The sequence below is a fragment of the Ostrinia furnacalis genome, unplaced genomic scaffold (genome assembly GCF_004193835.3).
Source record: "Ostrinia furnacalis isolate ACB-3 unplaced genomic scaffold, ASM419383v2 OfSCF0587, whole genome shotgun sequence".
Classification (NCBI taxonomy): Eukaryota; Metazoa; Arthropoda; class Insecta; order Lepidoptera; family Crambidae; genus Ostrinia; species Ostrinia furnacalis.
Genome location: NW_021130826.1, coordinates 515,799 through 537,284, shown reverse-complemented (window position 1 = coordinate 537,284; position 21,486 = coordinate 515,799). Strand labels below are relative to the sequence as shown.

General features: G+C 34.2%; 4 protein-coding genes across 4 annotated transcripts; 1 reads left to right on the top strand and 3 right to left on the bottom strand.

The window, feature by feature from the left end:
- Nucleotides 1-3,082: 3,082 nt before the first annotated feature.
- Nucleotides 3,083-5,445, bottom strand: LOC114366225 (uncharacterized). The gene is made up of 2 exons (XM_028323019.1): nt 4,277-5,445; nt 3,083-3,715 (listed from the first exon to the last, which is right to left on the bottom strand). The coding sequence occupies exons 1-2, from the start codon at nt 5,324-5,326 to the stop codon at nt 3,446-3,448; spliced, it is 1,320 nt and encodes a 439-aa protein (XP_028178820.1). The 5' UTR covers nt 5,327-5,445; the 3' UTR covers nt 3,083-3,445.
- A 2,655-nt stretch (nt 5,446-8,100) lies between these two features.
- Nucleotides 8,101-9,218, bottom strand: UQCR-Q (Ubiquinol-cytochrome c reductase ubiquinone-binding protein). Its single transcript, XM_028323007.1, has 2 exons — nt 8,957-9,218; nt 8,101-8,250 (listed from the first exon to the last, which is right to left on the bottom strand). Exons 1-2 carry the CDS (start codon nt 9,108-9,110, stop codon nt 8,156-8,158), a joined length of 249 nt encoding a protein of 82 aa, XP_028178808.1. The 5' UTR covers nt 9,111-9,218; the 3' UTR covers nt 8,101-8,155.
- A 2,080-nt stretch (nt 9,219-11,298) lies between these two features.
- Ugalt (UDP-galactose transporter) lies at nt 11,299-18,691 on the top strand. Its single transcript, XM_028323003.1, has 6 exons — nt 11,299-11,540; nt 11,622-11,874; nt 12,441-12,551; nt 13,037-13,251; nt 15,111-15,377; nt 15,711-18,691. Exons 2-6 carry the CDS (start codon nt 11,628-11,630, stop codon nt 16,071-16,073), a joined length of 1,203 nt encoding a protein of 400 aa, XP_028178804.1. The 5' UTR covers nt 11,299-11,540; nt 11,622-11,627; the 3' UTR covers nt 16,074-18,691.
- Nucleotides 18,692-20,140: 1,449 nt separating this feature from the next.
- Nucleotides 20,141-21,377, bottom strand: mRpL22 (mitochondrial ribosomal protein L22). The gene is made up of 3 exons (XM_028323004.1): nt 21,131-21,377; nt 20,659-20,872; nt 20,141-20,582 (listed from the first exon to the last, which is right to left on the bottom strand). The coding sequence occupies exons 1-3, from the start codon at nt 21,305-21,307 to the stop codon at nt 20,362-20,364; spliced, it is 612 nt and encodes a 203-aa protein (XP_028178805.1). The 5' UTR covers nt 21,308-21,377; the 3' UTR covers nt 20,141-20,361.
- Between the last annotated feature and the right edge of the window lie 109 nt (nt 21,378-21,486).

Below are 21,486 nucleotides of genomic sequence, written 5' to 3'. Positions count from 1 at the left end.
GATAGTACATATGAAAATAGGTGAAACTAGACCTTTTTTTAACGACAAAAAAGAGGTCAATTTTTTTTTTATAGAATTTTTTTTCTTCCAATTACTTATTGTAAAGAAAACGTAATAACTTTTAAAGTAAGGGCCCGTTTATATGGGATGCTGAGAGGCCGCGCGGCGGCCGGGCGATAGCTTTATTTGGTACACCTCGTGGCCACCGCGTACGCGTTTTTAAGAGTCGACTGTTATAGTAAAATAAGCTCTTCAGTAACTACATTTAAAGTTGAAATTAATTTATCAAAGAGAATCCCTTGACTGCGAAGTAAGCGGCGCGCGCCAGAAAACTCGAGCAACTGAGATCGATCGGCGCGGCGCCGGCTGCGCGGCCGCTACGCTATGGAGAGACGCGGGGGCGCATCATCCAGAAGGCGACCGCGCGGCCGCCGCACGGTGTGGTTGTCCAAAAGAATTTTAATCTTTTGACCTACGTAATAGAGTTAAAATTTTCTATGAACGAAATCTAGTAACTAGTCTAACGAAAGTCTAGTGAAAGTTTTTGCGTCGTCTAACTGCAGCATAAGGGGTATATCCTGATAAAATAAAAACAGTAATAATGCTAAATAACAGGCAATACTAAAAAATACATAAAATACTTAGAAAATGGCAACAAATAATAAAAAATGATACTTTTTAAGAAAAATCTGCATTTTAATTCGTGTTTTTTGGTTATTTGATAAATTTTTCCAAATAATGTCCCCATAACAGGTGGGTTTTATTACTTTGTGTTATTTTTATCGTATTACCTTTGTAAAACCAAAAATCCCATGTCTCTATCCCTATCACAACGTTTGCAATGATCGTTTGAACTAAGCCTCTCCGGGCGCGCCATTCAACGCTTCGTTAACAAAGTTAGATTTCAAATAAAAACAAAAGATTTCGAAGTAAAATAAGCATTTTAGTTAAAATTAAAATTGTCTCTACCTGTGGCGGAGAATAATGTGGTGGCATGGCAGGCCTCTGTTCAAACGATCATAGCAAATGTTGTGATAGGGATAGAGACATGCGATTTTTGGTTTTACAAAGGTAATACGATAGAGAATAATACAAAGTAAAAAAAACGACCTATTATGGGGGCATTTTTTGGAGAAATTTATCAAATAACCAAAAAAACACGAATTTATAAGCAAATTCTTTTCAAAAAGTATAATTTTTTATTATTTGTTGTCAGTTTTTGAGTATTTTATGTATTTTTTTAGTATTGCCTGTTATTTAGCATTATTACTGTTTTTATTTTATCAGGATATACCTCTTAGTTTAAAAGTTATTACGTTTTCTTTACAATAAGTTATCGGAAGAAAAAAATCCAATTAAAAAAAAACTCAATAAATTTTTGACCTCTTTTTTGTCGATGAAAAGTAGGTCTAGTTTCACCTATTTTCATATGTGCACTTTATCATGACTCGCACTGTATTATTATTATCTACTAATAGTCCAGTAGAATTAGATTTTAAATCGGAAATAATTCCTACAAAAGATTTTATTGCTTTAATGGCTTCATTGGTTGCCCATTAAGACTCTCCTAGGTTTTCGACTTCGACGGAGTTGTGCTTAAGTGGTGGGGGCCCCCGAAAGGGGCGCTTTTTCGGTTTTCCGATTATATCACGTAAAGGACTTACCCTATCGAAAAGTGGTCTTCCTGACGGTTGAAGGGCATTTAATCCTGCATTAAATAAGACCAAATTTATATGTTTTGGACAAACCGTTCTCGTGCAAATGTTCGGCAAAGTAGAAAATATGTGTATAATTAATGACCCTCTCCACGTCCAATAGCTCGTCACCCGGTCACCCGTAGGCTCGCAAGCCTTGTAAAGGGTCGCCTTAACCAGCGTATCCCTGTCTAGGCTCACGAGTTGGATTTGCTTATCCTTGTTCGTTCCAGCCGTTCCTTAACTGCGGTTGCTGCACCTCTTCCTGGCACTCTCCTGAACGACCCTGTGTTACCTACTGTGGCTGCCCCTCTTCCTTGTACCCTCCTGTACGATTGCATTGCTTAGCCATATGCCTGGTCCAAGGTTCGACGCCACAAAATCAACTTCGTAGGCGTGAAAATAGTTTAAATACTATTTTCCGTGTTTGCAACATTTTTATTTACTGCTTCGCCTCTATTAGTCGTAGAGTGATTGTATATATCCTATAGCCTTCCTCAATTTATGAGCTATTCAACACAAAAATAATTATTTCAATCAAACTAGTAATTCTTGAGATTAGCGCGTTCAAACAAAAAACTCTTCAGCGTTTTAATATGAACTTGTTGTTGCTGATTTTTGGCGTCGAACCTTAGACCAGGCATACGGCTAGGCAACGTAGTCGTGCAGGAGGATACAAGGAAGAGGAGCAGCCACAGTAGGTAACACAGAGTCGTTCAGGTGAGTGCCAGGAAGAGGTGCAGCAACCGCAGTTAAGGAACGGCTGGGACGAACAAGGATAGGCGCATCCAGCTCGTAAGCCTTGATAGGGTTACACTGGTTGAGGCGCTCCTTTTCAAGACTTGGAAGCCTGTGGGTAACGAGCCATTGGACGTGGAGAGGGTCATTAATTATACACATATTTTCTACTTTGCCGAACATTTGCATGAGAACGGTTTGTTCAAAACATATGAATTTGGTCTTATTTAATGCAGGATTAAATTCCCTTCAACCGTCAGGAAGACCACTTTTCGATAGGGTAAGTCCTTTACGCGGTATAACCGGAAAACCGAAAAAGCGCCCCTTTCGGGGGCCCCCACCACTTAAGCACAACTCCGTCGAAGTCGAAAACCTAGGAGAATCTTTATGGGCAACTAATGAAGCCATTAAAGCACTAAAATCTTTAGTAGGAATTATTTCCGATTTAATTCATTTTTGTGTACATACTATGTACAGACAAACATATTCAAAACTGTACTCTTTCGATCATTACATCTCCCATCTTACAATTTATAATTGATTCTTGCATTAAACTGTTTTAACTTTTCATGTTCAAAAACATTAAATTTTTGTGTTTAATTCTACTGGCCTATAATGTACTCATAAATAATAATAATATTATAAACCTGTTAAGATTAATAAACATTTATTTTTATTTTTATTTGTATTTCTATTTGTTAATTAAATTGATGAAGTATGCAAGTATTTCAGGCAGATCAGCAGATGTAACTTCATATTGCCCAGATACATTTTATTTTCCTACTACCTACATAACAAACAAATAAAGAACAAAATGTATTCATTCAAACATATGTATTAAAATCTGTATGATTTGGTCAATCGGCAAGTACTAAAGCTAAGTAAAAAAATGTATATGTAGGTACTGTCGAGAATTTGTAAAATAATAGCTATGTAAAGGTTATAATGTAGTTAACACTGTCAATAAAAACTGTGAAGTTAACTAATTAAAGCTTTTATTTCCCTACTAAGACTTATTTCCTTTTGGGTAATATCTCAGGTGGAATATAATCTTCATCAACAGCTTTTATAGATTTTTTTTTCGAATTGGATCGAGTAGTCTGTTCTTTTTCTTCAATTTCAAGATCAATAGCTTCTTCATTTTCAAAGAACCATAGCTTTTGTTCTTCTACTTGTAGATCCTTCTGTTTGTAGTTGATTGCTTCTATGCGCTTTGCTCTATCTAAACGTTTGGTTTGTTCTTCTAGTTTTTTCTCCCTTATTTCCCTCCATGATTGAAATATCTGAAAAAGAGTAATATGCAAAACATAACATAAAAGGCTAGTATTATATTATCTGTGCTACGGCAGACCAAACGGGGCAGTAGCAGCGCTGTTTAAATGCGGGCCCGCGCAAGTTGTAATACAAGAAACTCTTCGAAGTGTGTCACCACACCAAATTTGAACGCGGGCCCGCGCTCCAACCGCTCCGCGCCGCGCCGCACTGCAACTTCCGAACAACAAACCAGGCTGCGCGGGAGCGGGATAGAAGCGGCGCGAGCGCGGGCCCGCGCTGTTGTATTACTATGGCGGCCATATTAATATGACTCACCGGAGGCAGGGCGGTAGCAGTGCAGCGCAGCGCGTTGAAAGCGGTTTACGAATATTGTATTTTTTTACAACTGCCCGTGTTGCAACTGCTTTGAAACTGCCGCTGCCTTCAGTGTGCCTACTGCCGCGCTGCAACTGACCCGCACTGCTTCTGACCCGCGTTTGGTCTGTGGAAGCCTAAAGAAACATTTATTGGACAAGTCCCCACAAAGTAATTGTTTTTAACAACTTTTACATAAAGGATTTGGTACAAACCTGCTTTTGACTTTCTATGTCTCGAGTCTGAGATTTATTTATTGCATTTTCAATTGAGTTTTTAATACATTCTTCTAGGGACAAATCTACTTGGTTCACATTTTCTAATATGGAAATGCATGCTTCTAATTTTAATTTTGAATCTTGGTCTGCAAAGTTTATTTCCTTTTTAAACAAGTCTATTAATTCAGGAAATGTTTTGAATGATTCATTTTTGGCATTTGTATTGCATAAAAGTAGGAGTTTATCATATTTTTTGTATATTAACCATCCAATAATTTGTAGATTTAGGTTGGTGTTATCCACTTTTCTTTCTGAAATCCAAGCTAATGTTTTTCCAGACAGGGTAAAGACATCTTTGATATCAAAATGATCATCAAAATATGGATTTCTTAAGAACTTAACTCTAATTTTGATTTCATCAACTTTCTTCTTCTTATCTTCTACAACTTGTGGCTCTTCAGGTCTACTATAATTCATGACATACTTGTAACAGGCATACTGACACAGAGCATTAGAGATTTCATTTTCATATTCTTCTTGCAGCATTATTAACGCCGCAACATTAGCAGCTTGTTCAAAATTCGATGATGTAACTAATTTATCTAATAAAATATTAGCAGTAAACTCATCCAAGAACACTCCAAAATTAAGAGGATCTTTTAAAATACTCAACAAATCTTCTGTATTTCCAAATTGAAGATAATTTCTGATCGTTGCTTGATGGGTGGACTCTAACATATTTCCAGTTTCAGCCGAAAGTCTCAACTTATGGAGAAGATCTTTGAGCTCCTCCAAGTGAAACGCATCGTTGATTGCACCAGCAAATATATCGACATCAATTGGGCTAATAACACCCTTCGAAGAATAGTTTTGATCAATTATATTATAGAAATCGTTTAAATTTATTTGATTGTAAATAGAACTTGTCTTTAGTGAATTCCAAGCTTCAGTACATTGGTAATCATTGGTCAAAAATGTCTTGTGTTGTATGAATACCATCGGTAACTGTTTTCTTTTAAAAGCGCAATGCCTCAAGCTTCTCCACATATTGAAAAACACAAAGAATTCTTCACAATCAATAGATTTTACGTCCGATAACGCTCTTCTTTCGATACAATATTTTAGTCCTCGTTCGTTTATTATAACCTACAAATTTTGACTTTAATGTCAGTCAGACAGACGTCATCTCTGTCAGATGTATTTTTTTTACCACCAACCAAAGATAGTATAACTGACAGTGGAGCACTCACAAAAAGGACTCAGATTCCGGTTCCGACCACTGTCGTATACAGAGAGCAGAAATAACAGGAGTGGAACTGACAGGCAATCCCCTCTAGCAATGTAAGTAGACCAGTGGTTCACTCAGTTTATAAAAACTAGTTGCAGCGCCACCAATGACATATTCCAAATGTCACTATTGAAGAGTAACGTGCTGCGATAAAAATGGTGAATTGCAGTGTTTTTAATTGTCAGAAGAGATCTGAAACATCAAATCTTGAAAAGGACAACATTACATTCCATCGGTAAATATTATTTTATTTATTTCACATTAATTAATACACTAAATTTGCAAAAAACTAAATTTCTAGAAGTGTTGCCACTGGAATGACTGGAAAGCAAAAATTCCTAATTGTGTAATATTTTAAGGATAGTGTACTTATAACAATATAATCGAAATTCTATGCAAACAATTTGATACTGCCAATAGGTGTTCTCTTTTATGATATTTGTTAGTATTAATACATTATTAATAATCACTGATAAATGTAAATTCATTTATTACTTTTACCTCGACTGTCGGGAATTATTCATAATAACCGGCGATTATTAATAATTTTCAATTTATCACATTTACCCTGACATAATAAACGTGTTAAGTAAGTTCCCGCTATTTTACAGATTTCCAAAAGATCCAACTACTCGCAATATCTGGATCTTATTATATAAAAAAAAAAAAAAAAAAAAAAAAAATAAACGCGCGCTGCTACTCCTGTTATTTCTGCTCTCTGGTCGTATATCTCATGGACTTGGCATAACTTTAAAATAAACGTGTTCGGTACATACATTACGCACACACTTACTCGCATTATAAATACACGATTTGTGAAAACAACATGGCCGCAATAAAGGCAATTTTATCAGCTGTTGGGTGTGTAGTTGTGCTGATTGCCTATAGATTGAAAATTAATAATAATCGCCGGTTATTATGAATAATTACCAACAGGCGAGGTAAAAGTGATAAATTAACGACATTCATCAGTAATTATTTTATAATGTAACCTTAATCTTAACAAATATCATAAGAGAACACCGGCTTGTGTACAGCGCTCATGTACAGCCTCACATTTTGATATCATATATTAATATAATTTGGCAAAATGAGTTTGGACTGTTTCTTGCGTAACTTAATAACATTACTTTGCCATAATGCCTATAACACCTTAGATTAATATCTCATATTAATCACATTTACCGTAACATTGCTATAAATAAGCCCCACCCACATGGATGCAATCCACAATCCACATGCTGCTTTTACACTACGCGGAAACTAGCCAAGTCAAGTAAAAAAAACAGTGGGGTGGGGATGAAAAATGAATGAATTTCATCCCCACTCCTCTGATTTTTTTAATTGACTCGGCTAATTTCCGCATAGTGTAAATCCGCCATAAAAGCAGCCCTCTCTCGTTAGAGATGGGTAGTGGGTAAAAACCCATTTCACCCGATTGGGTTAAAACTGGGTGATTTGGGTAAAAACCCGGTTTTTACCCATTATCACCCATTCTGGTGGGTGAAAACAAAAATAGCGTTTTTTTAAAGTGAGAAGTGGTATTTGTTGCTAAGGGGGCGTTCTAGTGTTACGTAATGCAATCTGGGGGGAGAGGGGTCTTGAAAAACGTTACAATGCGTTACAGTGGCGGAAGGGCGGTTCGATTTCAAGTTTTTAAGCAGAAGTACTTTGTAGTTGGTGTTGTTATTTGTAACTTTATACCGTAATGTCATCAAAGAGAGAGTTTGGCATCTTTGGCATCCCCCCCCCCCCTCCATGTCCTTGCCATGATCACAAATTATTGTGTTCCTACTAAATTTCTTCTAAATCGGTTCAACGATTCTTGAAATAACACCATTTTATAAAATAATTGGTCATAATATCACATAGAATTTTATAATTATTTCAATTGGTATCTTTTCTTTATTTTTATTGAATTTTTCTCATTTAAGTTTATTGATTAATAAGTAATAAGTCAAATTATTAACTCTATGTAAAGAGTTATTAACTCTATGTAATATCATCATAACCTGATCAATTTTACGATTTGGCCACGATATAAATGCATATTAGTGTTAAATTTGACTTATTACTTATTAATCAATAAACTTAAATGAGAAAAATTCAATAAAAATAAAGAAAAGATACCAATTGAAATAATTATAAAATTATTTGTTTTCACCCGGTGTAAACACCCACGGGTGGAATGAAACGGGTTTTTATTGGGTTTTTACCTTCATGTGGGTTTTTACCCGGGTGGAAACCCATCTCTATCTCTCGTACGTGTCACCCCCATTGGGGGCACCTCGGAATAATATTGATTTACAAAAATGACCCAAATCTCCGCTGCTTGTTGTAAAACAAAGTTATAAAGCAACTAGGTAAATCACTAAACTTTAATAAAACAGTACTGTCTGTCTATATCTGACTGTGATATTCAAAAACCTACCAAATAGGTTTCCATGTGGTTTTCATAATTTGAGGAGACTAAGACATTCACCCACCATCATTCTAATCCACCATCCATCATTCTAAATTAAATCACAAGAAATGCTTACATAACAATAAATTTAATAATGTACTACAGATGTATCAATTCAAAATACTTATTGATCATTTTCAAAATCAGCAGGGTTTTTGCGGGAGAGCCTATGATGCTCTCGTTCAACAGCTTCATAAACCAAATATCCAACGATGAAAGCTAAAACAAAAGAAAATGTGATTAAAACAGGTTATCAATCAACTATGAATTGGCAACAGAATCAGGCAGAACTCTTTAATAAAATTATATAAAACAAGATGTAAATATGTGCAAAATTGAAAAATAGCTGTCAGTGATTAACAATACATTATAATAAATATCTCAGGCTGAGTTGAACGATCCAAACGCCAAAAAACTATCGAACTCTATACAAAACGCACCAGTGCCCCGATTGCGCTTTTTTTTAACGTCTCCAATACATTGGTGTTCCAGCTGAGGTGCGAATTTAGTATTGCGGTAAAGTTCACGCGCAAACAACTCAGCCTAAATATAGGTTAGTTAAATATAGTTCTAAATTATAATGAGCCGAAATAATTAGGAATTTAAGAAAATGAAATAACAATCAAGAAGATTTTTACTTTTATAAAGTTTGGTTTATCAGATTATTTTTCCATTGATTTCAATGTTTACTGTAAACTTTTTCTTTGCTATCAAGTACAAATTAATAATAGGGACAAAACTGGATTTGATTTGGAGTTCCTCAAATTGATATTGATTCACTCTCGTTTGTGAAATAACGAAAACTTTTATCATTATATAAAATGTTACTCGATTGCAACCACCAACCCCCTAGTATGAGAAATTAGCAAAACTTTTACATATTCGGATATTAAATTATAAACTATAGATAGAGGTAAAAACTTACGTGGAGCAACTATGAAAACCTTTTCACGAAATCTCCGGAAGATATTGGGTATTCCATTGGAAATAGCTCCTGCATAAGCCCTTTGTTCGTGAGGTGAAATCTTGTATGAAATGATTCCACGGATTTTCGCAAGTTCACCAAAATGTAGACCCATTTTTAACAAATTTTACGCTGATTTTTATGCAAGCCCTAGAAATCCTGTTACGTAATGTCAAAATCGGTCATGGTCTGTCACTGTCTGTCAGTCAAATTGTCAAGTAGTGCTACCCGTAGTATCGATAGTTAACCTATCGACAGCCAATGTCGAAGCACAGAGCCCCGATTACGGTAATTTTTAACGTCAACAATCCAGACACGCTTCTCGATTCTGCGATACGATTGGTCGTTCAACAGCGTACGTCAGCTGTTTTGACCAATCGTATCGCAGAATCAGAAACGCGTCTGGATTGTAGACGTTATAAAAGTTACCGTAATCGGGGCTCAGAGCACGTAATAATTCGAAGCACACTAAACTTGTCAACTCAGAAAGGGATCGCAATCATAATTATCAACTCGAGCCGTTCATAATCTTTGATTCTTTCTATGAAACTCCTATGCTACCCATGCCCCTTACTGCAACACACACATAAATGAATCGTAACGAAATCGCCTCGGGACATGTTCACGAATCCACACACGAATCGCGCTTGCAGGGGTGGTCAACTAGCTTTTTGATAATCGAATCCGTCAAAACTCCACACAAAAAAGACCTTTCGACCATTTTTCGACTGGTTTGCGATTTTATTGTGCACTTTGTCTAGACTAGACCCTGTTCTCCTGGGCAAGAGGTTGAAAAGCAGCGTTGCCAGTTTTTTTTTTTCGCCAAGTCGGGACTTTGGTACTTTTTGAGTGAAAATAGCGGGATTCTTCCGTTAGAAGCGGGACATAGTAAAAAAACGTATATAATCAAAGGTTTTCAAATATTTATCTTTTTATTTGACGTAAAATTACATTTACGTGACAATAGATAGCAAAAGTAGCCATAGAAAATGTATTTTAACAAAAAAATAATATTTTTAATCAGATTTACTCTAACGTTAAATTCGTCTTTAGAATAAAAAAAGAAAAAAAAAAACAAAAATCGAAATTAAATAACTTTTAAAAAAAATAAAACCGACTTCAAATGCGTGAACACAAAAAAATACTAAAAATTAAAAATATTGCGTATAAAAAAGTTCATCCCCAATTTTCCACCCTTGGGGGTGAAATATTTTCTTCAAATTCGCATGAAACCACCCTTTTGATAATACCTATTCAACAAAAAAATAATCGTTCAAATTGATTTATAATCGGCGGAGATATTGCGTATAAAAAAGTTCATCCCCAATTTTCCACCCTTGGGGGTTGTTTTTTCTATTATTAAATTTAAATGGGACCACCCTTGAGGTATTACCTATACGCCGAAAAAAGATTTGTTCAAAAAAAAAAAAAACATACGGGTCGAATTGAGAACCTCCTCCTTTTTTGAAGTCGGTTGAAAAAGTTTTATTCTTTAGAATAATATGGCGTTTCAAACAATAGTCTGGTGAAGTGAGTGTCTCTCTCCGAAAAGCGGGACCGAGCCTATCCCGCGCGAGACATTTAAATTTGATTAAAAAATCGGGACGTCTGGCAACGCTGTTGAAAAGGCACAGCACAACGTGACAGTTATAATGGGCTATCGTTTTAGCGCTCACCAGTTAGCGCCACTGTAGAGTAAGGTCCTGTCACTTGCTAGTAGCGAAGACAGTGGCGCCCAACTTGTGAGCGCTAAAGTGGTAGGAGGACTATCGCATTTGCACTCATCAAGATGGCGCCACTGTAGAGTAAGGTCCTGTCAATCGCCAGGGGTGCCAACTGTTAAGTATAAAAACGATAGTCCTCATTTCTAAAAGCCTTCGTTTCGAATACTCGATTCTCGAAACAATCAAATTCAAAGAAAGTCAAATCGCTTGATAAAAACTCGACTATAGTTCCAAAATACTGAACTGTCCTATCGATGACATTGACAGTGGGGCGCCACCGTCAATACCGGATCGCTGGTTCCGATTTTTGCCATGTTGGAAACCATATAGTTGAACGATGGTAGCGCCCCCCTGTCATTGAGTTTGGTGGGACAGTTCAGCGTGGGTCATCTATAAAGGAGCAACCGATTTCTTTATTGATTTAATTGTCTATGCATTTTTATATTTTCGTCTCGTTTATAATCGTCACATAATCGGAAATGTTTGGCAAAATGCAAGAAGTGCAAGCCTTCAATCTTTTGAAGTTTTAAAGAAAAAGTTGTAACGTCTACATAGTCAGTCGACGTCAACATTTTTTGTATGTGTAGTATAATTCCTTTCAAATCCTTTCATTCAATTTCAAGATAAATGTGGTTAAAAAAGTAACTCAAATACAAATAAACCATTTATAACACTGTCAATATTACATTGACTTGGATCTCAATATAATAATGCAAAGAAAAAAAGATACGATATTTGTATAAAAACCAAGTTTACAAAGAGTAAAAAATTTAGAAAACCGCTATTTTATTTTTCATCATTATAGAACCAAAACTATCATAGTGAGTATTTTTATCTTAAAATTCTGTGTTTTGTTATATCTCAGTGACATTATAGTATTTGGAATTATTTATTTTTTTAAGTTTTCCATGAAATCTGCTGGTAATCCAGAAGTCGGTGACATTCTTGAAGAAACCGAACTTGTAACTGTAAAAGGAGATAAAACAGAACGTGAAGCTGACGATCAAACCCTAAAGGTAGAAGAGACTGAGACCAGTCAGCTGACTTTGGCAACCCCAAAGGTGGAGACTGAGGACAGTCAGCTAACATCTGAAACTATGGATAATGATACTAAAAAGTCGCAAACATATTCCCCAAATCGACAAGTTAAGCATGGTAAGGAAGCATCTTATCTTTTCATAATTTTGTACAATTTATTGATAAACATATTGTAAAGCAAAAATTCCTGATTTGAAATGTGATAATTATTAGTAATACTTACCTACTTATTAGCTGATTGATTAATTGAAAGATAGTAACTTTTATAGATTTAACTATCAAAGATATAGGTAATTGTTTAGCAATAAATCTTTTTGGTTGTTCTAATTATTTGCTTTCTTTAATTCCATTAATCATATAAGGTTTAAATAGGAAAATGGTATCTATATTACAAAATAGAGCAGAGCTAATCTAGAGATCCGCTCTGTTTTAGGTTCGTGCCTCCAGGATACGTCATTGCGAGGTAGCAAAACTATTTGGATAAAGTATAAAAAAATTTTGGCCTCTGGTCAAACTTAAATAAAGTGTATTAAATATTATAAAGAGCTTTATTTAGAACAAAAAGATATTCACTCAAAGAAACAGAAGCTTTGGAATTGAATGTAGAGAAAACCTGCAACTACTCTGTATATTAAAAAAAAACAATTTGGAAATTATAATTATTTTATAACTTCTGATTCCAGGTTATATAAAATATGTAAGTCTTGTAGTGCTTACAGTACAAAATGCTGCATTGGGACTAAGTATGCGATATGCACGTACAAGAGAAGTAGAAATGTTTTCTTCAGCAGCAGGTAATAAATTATTTTTTGTATAAAAAATTGTAGATATTATACATTGACAATGGATTCCGCATAAAATATATTAAAATTGCAAAAATAAATGATATGGCAGCAATGCCCTAGATAACATGTTGTGCAGGAAGTGGCTCATGGATGGCATACTTATTAAAACTCAGGAAGTTTAAGTTCTGATTTTCTGTGTTCATGATAAAAACATGGTTATGTTGCAATATCTATAATGGGTGCAATGGGTGAGATTTAGAGACAGTAGTCAATCAGTGATTTGGTGAAGCTAGTTTTTGGTTGCTAAGACAGCAAATTAGAAACTCATTATGCTGTAGCAATATGTGTACGTATGCCATCACTAAAATGGTTTGATACTGTGATTGAACACAGATAGTTATCAAAATAACATATCAATTGTATGACCATTATCTATTCCTCCACACTCACCTGAAAAAGACAGAAACTTCTAATAAGGTTTTTTTTTATTTCAGCTGTTGTGATGGCTGAAGTCTTCAAATTAGTTTTTTGTGTTGGTCTTGTAATACAAGAATCTCGTGGGGTTAAAAAAGGTTTTGATACCATGTATGCAACAGTAATTTTAAACATCAAGGATACTTTACGTGTTTGTGTGCCATCATTTCTTTATATAATTCAAAACAACTTGCTGTACGTGTCAGCTTCAAATTTAGATGCTGCCACTTATCAAGTAAGTACAGATCAATTCAATGATAGGTGTAATTAAATTATAATCTTCCGATACATATCTACCTATCTACCTACATAATATCAGACCAATCAATATTTTCTTTATACAGTGTGAGTCACGTTAAAGTGTACATATGAAAATAAATGAAACTAGACCTATTTTTATCGACAAAAAAGAGGTCAAAAAATTTTTGAGATTTTTTTTAAATTTTTTATAGAATTTTTTTCTTCCAATTACTTATTGTAAAGAAAACGTAATAACTTTTAAACTAAGCGGTATAGCCTGATAAAATAAAAACAGTAATAATGCTAAATAACAGACGATACTAAAAAAATACATAAAATACACAAAAAAGGCCAACAAATAATAAAAAGTGATACTTTTTGAAAAAAATCTGCTTTTTAATTCGTGTTTTTTTGGTTATTTGATAAATTTCTCCATAAAATGCCCCTATAACAGGTGGTTTTTATTACTTTTTATTATTTTCTATCGTATTATCTTTGTAAAACCAAAAATCGCATGTCTCTATCCCTATCACAACATTTGCTATGAGCGTTTGAACAAAGGCCTGCCACAACATTATTCTCCGCTGCAGGTAGAGAAAATTTTAATTTTAACTAAAATGCTTATTTTACTTTGAAATCTTTTGTTTTTATTTGAAATTTAACTTGTCTGTATCTAAATTACAAATCTAGAGCCATTTTCAGTTTCGTTGTTAACGAAGCGTTGAATAACGCGCCCGGAGAGGCTTAGTTCAAACGATCATTGCAAATGTTGTGATAGGGATAGAGACATGCGATTTTTGGTTTTACGAAGTTAATACGATAGAGAATAATACAAAGTAGTAAAAACCACCGGTTATAGGGGCATTTTTTGGAGAAATTTATCAAATAACCAAAAAAACACGAATTTAAAAGCAGTTTTTTTTTCAAAAAGTATCATTTTTTATTATTTGTTGGCCTTTTTTGTGTATTTTATGTATTTTTTTAGTATCGCCTGTTATTAAGCATTATTACTGTTTTTATTTTATCAGGATATACCGCTTAGTTTAAAAGTTATCAACCGACTTCAAAAAAGGAGGAGGTTCTCAATTCGACCCGTTTTTTTTTTTTTTTTTTTTCGTAGAAAAATAATTACTAATTACCTACTTATTTATTAGGACGAATTATTAATATTTATGTAGGTATACCATGATTGATACTTTTGGAGTCGGTGCAGGCAAACTTTACATGTTTCATAATCTTGGCACCGACTCCAGAAGTATCAATCATGGTATACCTACATAAATATTAATAATTCGTCCTAATAAATAAGTAGGTAATTAGTAATTATTTTTCTACGTTTTAGTGTAGGTTTTTTGGAGTCGGTTTTATTTTTTTTTATAAAATTTTACTTATTTCTTGCTTTTTAGTTAACTAATTATCTTTACAATAAGTAATTGCAAGAAAAAAAAATCTATGAAAAATTAAAAAAAAATCTCAAATTTGACCTCTTTTTTGTCGATAAAAATAGGTCTAGTTTCATCTATTTTCATATGTACACTTTAACGTGACTCACACTGTATTGTTGTTATGCAAACGCGACATGACACCCCATTCTTTTAAAATCAATTAAAATATTTGGAGCAAATTTGAATTAACGACGCAAACGCAAATGCGCTCGCGACTTTGAACAGGCACTCAATTTTCAGTATATTTACTGTATCTAGGTAGGGTATTTGATATCGTGTATCGTTGATTCAAACTAGACCTACTAAAACTCCTGTTATTTATCTGCTTTTGCTGGACACGTAAAACCGCTATTTACCACGGTTTAGAGATGTTGTCACACTAAGCTAATAACGCTATTCATTTTTTCAGGTCACATATCAGTTGAAGTTGTTGACAACAGCATTTTTCGCGGTTATCGTTTTGAAAAGGAAACTTAAAAAATGGCAATGGTGTGCTTTAGCGCTGTTAGCATCTGGCGTTGCACTTGTGCAGCTATCATCGACAGATAAAAAACAAACTTCTGGCTCAGAAAACCAGTCTAAAGTAATTGGATTTGCTGCAGCATTAACTGCATGCTTTATATCTGGATTTGCTGGAATTTATTTCGAGAAGGTACTCAAGGAGTCCGACGTATCGGTAAGTATTATACATAATATCTATAAATTTAGTAATAATAATATTTTATATTATGTAATTTATGTATGTATAATTATATGTATTAGTCGAGGGTACATAGGAATATCGTTAAAGGTGCCTAGTTTTGTTGCCTAGCGCTTCTATTAACTGGGTTGATTTGCCATCATCCATAATATTTACGGAATTAATTTTCCACCCCCCTTTTCTTTTTTTCCTATTTTAACTAAAACGTTACGAGATTCACCATTACCTACCTCAAGAACCAAGAAAAAAGTTATATGTATGTTAAATTACATAGAATTTTGTCGCACTAAAAATCCTGTTTTGTTTCAGGTTTGGATGAGGAATGTGCAATTGAGTTTACTTTCTCTACCATTTGGCACAATTACCTATCTGTTTAACAATGAATGGTCAATTAGAGATTTACTCAAAGGATTCGACGGATTCGTTTGGTATTTGGTATTACTACAGGCAGCCGGTGGCTTATTAGTTGCGGTAGTAGTTAAATATGCTGACAACATTCTCAAGGGATTTGCAACATCTGTGGCGATATTGATATCTTGTGTTGTTTCGATATATTTGTTTAATTTTGTGTTGACGATACAATTTGCGTTTGGGACAGCACTTGTTATAGGATCCATATTCTTATATGGTTATGTCCCTAAACCTGACACGCGAAACTGGTTAAATGTATGATTCATTCACATTGAGTCCCTCAAGACTAGACTTTCTGTCGGCCGATATTTTGGTTGCCATCTTAATCAATATGAAAAGCTACGGAAATGCGCACATTACAGCGATACAATATCGGCCGATTAAAAAGTTCGATTGGAGTTTTGTTTTCAAACTAAATTATCGGCCGACCGCTTGATCAATATGACGCTCCTCCAAGAACGCACACTTTCCGATTGTTTCATCGGCCGACCATGTAATGTAAAACTCCCCTGTACCCATTACTGTAGATGGGATGTACAGTCGACAGTACATCAAACTACATTTTAAATTGTTGCAACTATTACTACTACTACCATTGTATGTACCTAATATCTACTCTTGATTACACTTTTTTATCTCTCGCTTGGTTTACATTAAGGCACGTTTTGTTGGCCTATTGAGCGCACTAGCAGTAACCGAACTATACTATCGGTCGATAGAGTCTGTAGTCTGCAGGGACAGGGACTCGAGTTGCATGTCACGTCTATAGTATTAAATTCCTAAATATTCAGTATCTAATATTATAGGTATATAGTAATTAGTATTTTAAACCCCTCCAGTTAAGCTAAATAATGATTGTTTTAAGAGTGTGGGTTCTCATCATCTTATAGTTAATGGGATGAGGATGTTCGCTCTACCGACCCTCGAATCGTCAGTCCGACCGACACTGACACCGTTGGGCTATTGTTGCCTTATGTTTATAAAATTACTCTTCTGTTTATCTTTAATAAAAAGGAAATGTATCATTTTTGTTCACTATTGTTTGTTCGTAATTCTAGTCATAACCCAGTAACTGTGGCAGCGTAGCATGGGTTGGCATGACACCCGGGGCTCTCACAAGTTGGGTACCACCCCAGAATGGTCTGGTGCTCCCCAGGATTTATGGGTTACCGATATTCGAAGAAGACAGACTGAAGTTAGTACTAAGCCATGAGCTATATGATACCAATTGATCGAAGCACTCACACTCACTACGCCGCCCGCCACTGCCAGTAAGTCCTCTGAGACAACTTGTCTAAGACTTAGTATTATGGGGTATGAATGACCGGACATTTTGTCTCCAGTAATAAATGAGCCATATAAGTGATATTTCTACTTAGTACTTAAATTTCTTAGTCGATGGTAAAAAAATAGGGCTGGTTGTCTATAGCACTTGCTCGTTCCAACTCGATATCAACGCCTACCTTTTTTATGACTGCATTATTAATTATAACCATACGTTTATTGTACTTACTACAGTTGAAGTAGTTTCAACTATATTCCACTGCATAAATATTATTAGTTTGCCAAATAACTATTCGTAGATATTGACATGGTATCAAGGTCAGTTAATAGCATGCAAGAGACGCTAGTTCTGGACAGCTGATACTTTGTAGCGTTTTCCCAATTTATTGGTACAAAACGTATCTAACTATACTTGAAAACAATAAAAAAACATCAATATTGAGAAGCTAAGACGCACAATATTAATATGATTAGAGAACAGAAGTAATATTTATTTTGGGACTTATGTTGTAATAGTAATAAATGATAATCTTAGATTAATAAAGCTTTATTAATCTATGATTATTTTATGATGTTAATAGGGATTGTTTTATTATGTATTTAGGTTAAATTTTACTTGTCATTGAGTATTAAAGTGTAAAAATTATATATTCGAATTATTACAATTAATGTAAGAAGATAATTAGTGTACATTATAAATAAATTTATAAATAAATATAACCGTGTGGACCGTGGTCGACCGGTTGGCAACTCGATTTGTCGCAGGAACACTATCGGTTTTATTATTCCCGATGTAATGTAACGACTTTAATTATGAGTTTCTCATTACATTACTTAATTTTATTTTATTATTGTCGTTAAGTGTGTAGCATACTACTCGTATGCAACATTATAATAAAGATTGTACAGAGTTAAATAAATGTTTATAATTGTAAATGTCTCCTTTCAAAAACATACAAAAAATTAGAGCCCATTCCGATGTAAATATGCCTGCAATTTTTAATTAGAGCCTTCAGCAAAGACGCACACCCCATAATCAACAAAATTTTCTTGGAAGCAACGTGTGAAGTAACGTGCGAAATAAACTAAGGGCGACATTGGAGGTATAGGGTGAGGTAGCGGTCATGCTCCAGCAGGTTACCTCAAACTGTGTAAATAAAATGCAAACTTACTTAATCAGCCATGTTGACGTTATTTGTAGTCCATGACGTGTAGTTTGTCGCCTGTTGTGTTACAATTACAATACAATTTTCACACACCTACTACCTTACTTGTTGACAGTTATCAACATAGGAGTGTGGTGAATACAATATTGATAAGACTCCAAACTTTTAAGTAAATACTTCAGTAATATAATTGGTATCCAATAAAACATGTAATTCTGCAATAACATTAATATGTATTTTTTGTAGATTATGCTTAGATTAATCTAAGAGATTATGTAATTAATAGTAGCTCTTGTAAATAGATTACTAAACTCATTCGGAAACTTACCATCATGAAAGTTTTCATACTATACACCCTAGATTAATCTAAGCTAGACACTGATTTATTATCAGGAATTTTTGGTTTCTAAGTCACTAAACAAGTTCAAATAGTAATGAAGCTGGGCTACAGCACATCAAGTTGTACTGCCTATTATTCTTATTAGTATTAATAGGTGTTTTTTAGTCTTATGTGCTTAATATATACCTAAACTAGCTTTCTGCCCGCGGCTTCGCCCGCGTGGAATTTTGTCTGTCACAGAAAAACTATCGCGCGCGTATAAAAACTATCCTATGTCCATTCCCGGGACTCAAACTATGTCCCTGCCAAATTTCATCGAAATCGGTTGCGAGGTTTAAGCGGGAAAGCGTAACAGACAGACAGAGTTACTTTCGCATTTATAATATTAGTTGGGATTAGTTTTATTAATTTACTTAAAATTTTGCAAGTGACCTTCATTCATTATTTAATTTAGGTATACAGTGTGTCCGGGCTTGTAGTGATCAAACTTTAAGGGCAAAATCTAGGGACAATTTTATGGATAAAAATACTTCAAATTTGGGGCCTGACCCATTTCTCGAAAAATTACAACGATTTAAGTTTTTAATTTTTAGTTTACACCTCTTCTTTAAAAAACAAGTGAAAGCGTGGGTAGCTTAACATTAATAGGCAAATATTTTATATCATGCGATAGCCAATAAAATTATCTATTAGTTGAAGAAGAAAGCAGACACAAGTTTCATACATTTTATGGGAGTAAGAATGGATTTAATTAGAAAAATACATTACTTTTTTCACTTCTTTTTCAGTTATTTTCCAACACAAGAAAAACCAGGTCGTTAAGGTATGTTTTATTTGCATTGTATTTTTATTTTTTGAGCTATTCTACAAAACCAATGTAAATTTATTTGTCTACGTCTATTAGTTTCGACGTAATTGTTGAACAAAGATACCCCTTCCCAGCGGTTTCCATAGTAATCGGAATAGGTTGTGTGATTCTTTCAGGCAGTGCATTTTCGCATGTCGCGTGCGCTATGGAAACCGCTGGGAAGGGGTATCTTTGTTCGACAATTACGTCAAAACTAATAGACGTAGACTAATAAATTTACATTCGTTTTGTAGAATAGCTCAAATACTAATAATCAATGCAAATAAAACATACCTTAATGACCTGGTTTTTCTTGTGTTGGAAAATAACTGGAAAAGAAGTGAAAAAAGTCATGTATTTTTCTAATTAAATCCATTCTTACTCCCATAAAATGTATGAAACTTGTGTCTGTTTTCTTCTTCTATTAATAGATAATTTTATTGGCTATCGCATGATATAAAATATTTGCCTATTAATGTTAAGCTACCCACGCTTTCACTTGTTTTTTAAAGAAGAGTTGTAAACTAAAAATTAAAAACTTAAATCCATGTAATTTTTCGAGAAATGGGTCAGACCCCAAATTTGAAGTATTTTCATCGATAAAATTGTCCATAGATTACGCCTTTAAAGTTTGATCACTACATGCCCGGACACACTGTATATTGGATTTAAAAAATAATACATTGGCACCTTGCTTTTATATTAAATTTTTTTTTTTAAATGCAGCTAAGTCTTATTCTACAGCTAAATTACACACTATTGTCTTGATCTCCATTTTGGTGACTCAGAGACCTGGCTATAGATTTTAATTTGTTACATAATAAATGTTTTATTTCACTAAAATGATTTTGAATAATACATAATATGTCCTGGACTAAATTTACATTTTTGGATAATAAAAGATAATTATAATTAGTAAGAGTTTGTTATTTTCCTTTTCCTCATTTGCTCCAACCATTTATCAAGTTGCTGCTGGGGTGTTAGAGGTTCAATTTTGTAGTAGTCCTTAGGAGGCTTTCCTTCTTCTAAACGTACAAAGTAGTGGGAATATTGGTAGCGAACTTCGCCCATTCGACCCCTGGCATGCCTTCTAATTCCTTTAATAACAGTTCCTTTGCCAGAAAAAGATTCAGCTGAAAAAAAAATTTTTTTCAGTTATTATGTAATGTATAAGTTATTGTTTAATCTCCATAATGAATAGACATTTACCTATCCATAAATTGCTTCTAAATTCAACGTTATGTTCTTTTACAGCAAGCTCCTGAGCTTCCAGTATGGCTTGTTTAACAAATTTTGCTCCTTTTTTGTTCACAAAACTTAACTGTTTAACTGCTTCATCTACTGTCATTCCTCGAACAAGAACAGCAATGTACCAAAGCTTTTCAGGACTGTATTTTATGTTGGTCAGTTGATGGCAGACAAACTGAAAAGATAACATTAAATTAGGTGCCTATGTTGTAAGAATTCACTTTTACTATCACTTTAATGTTAAATAAAACTAAGAGGAATTCTCAGTAATTCTCTACAGGGAGTATCATTACAACACGTTCATCGTATACGGTAGGAGAAAAAGGAAGACTTGAGAGTACTATGAAAAAGGAAAAGCTTGTTGGATATTGATATTAAAGAGGGTAGAGAAGAATAGTAAACACTGTTAATGAAATATGCTATTGATTCTTACGGCAGGTCGTTTTTCTTCACCGATTTCTTGAGGAGGAAATACTTTTTTATTGTATTCTAAAAATCGTTTTGGTAAAACTGATTTTGACCAAGCTAACGAAGCTGGCGCGGTATGAAACATATTGACATTAACATTTTTGGTGGTAGTTAAGCAAATATTTCTGAATACTTTAATCATTTTTTATTATTTTGCAATAATTTGCTCTAAATAATAATAAACTTAACCTCAAAAAAAATTGCTTGTTACCAATGACATTAATGACATTGACATATAATAATTTTTTTTTCATTCGATCCTGACGGAACAGGCTAAAGTCGACGACGTTAGACGAGATTTAAGTTATCATCATCGTATCG

What these genes read in the sequence shown, in the direction of transcription:
- LOC114366225 (XM_028323019.1), bottom strand. Translation starts at nt 5,326, where the DNA reads ATGTGGAGAAGCTTGAGGCATTGCGCTTTTAAAAGAAAACAGTTACCG. An exon ending in ACATAGAAAGTCAAAAGCAG is followed by an intron (nt 3,716 to 4,276) that starts GTTTGTACCAAA and finishes ACTCTTTTTCAG; the next exon opens with ATATTTCAATCATGGAGGGA.
- UQCR-Q (XM_028323007.1), bottom strand. Translation starts at nt 9,110, where the DNA reads ATGGGTCTACATTTTGGTGAACTTGCGAAAATCCGTGGAATCATTTCA. An exon ending in GGTTTTCATAGTTGCTCCAC is followed by an intron (nt 8,251 to 8,956) that starts GTAAGTTTTTAC and finishes CTTTTGTTTTAG; the next exon opens with CTTTCATCGTTGGATATTTG.
- Ugalt (XM_028323003.1), top strand. Translation starts at nt 11,628, where the DNA reads ATGAAATCTGCTGGTAATCCAGAAGTCGGTGACATTCTTGAAGAAACC. An exon ending in TAGATGCTGCCACTTATCAA is followed by an intron (nt 13,252 to 15,110) that starts GTAAGTACAGAT and finishes TCATTTTTTCAG; the next exon opens with GTCACATATCAGTTGAAGTT. An exon ending in TCAAGGAGTCCGACGTATCG is followed by an intron (nt 15,378 to 15,710) that starts GTAAGTATTATA and finishes GTTTTGTTTCAG; the next exon opens with GTTTGGATGAGGAATGTGCA.
- mRpL22 (XM_028323004.1), bottom strand. Translation starts at nt 21,307, where the DNA reads ATGATTAAAGTATTCAGAAATATTTGCTTAACTACCACCAAAAATGTT. An exon ending in GTGAAGAAAAACGACCTGCC is followed by an intron (nt 20,873 to 21,130) that starts GTAAGAATCAAT and finishes TTATCTTTTCAG; the next exon opens with TTTGTCTGCCATCAACTGAC. An exon ending in TAGAAGCAATTTATGGATAG is followed by an intron (nt 20,583 to 20,658) that starts GTAAATGTCTAT and finishes TTTTTTTTTCAG; the next exon opens with CTGAATCTTTTTCTGGCAAA.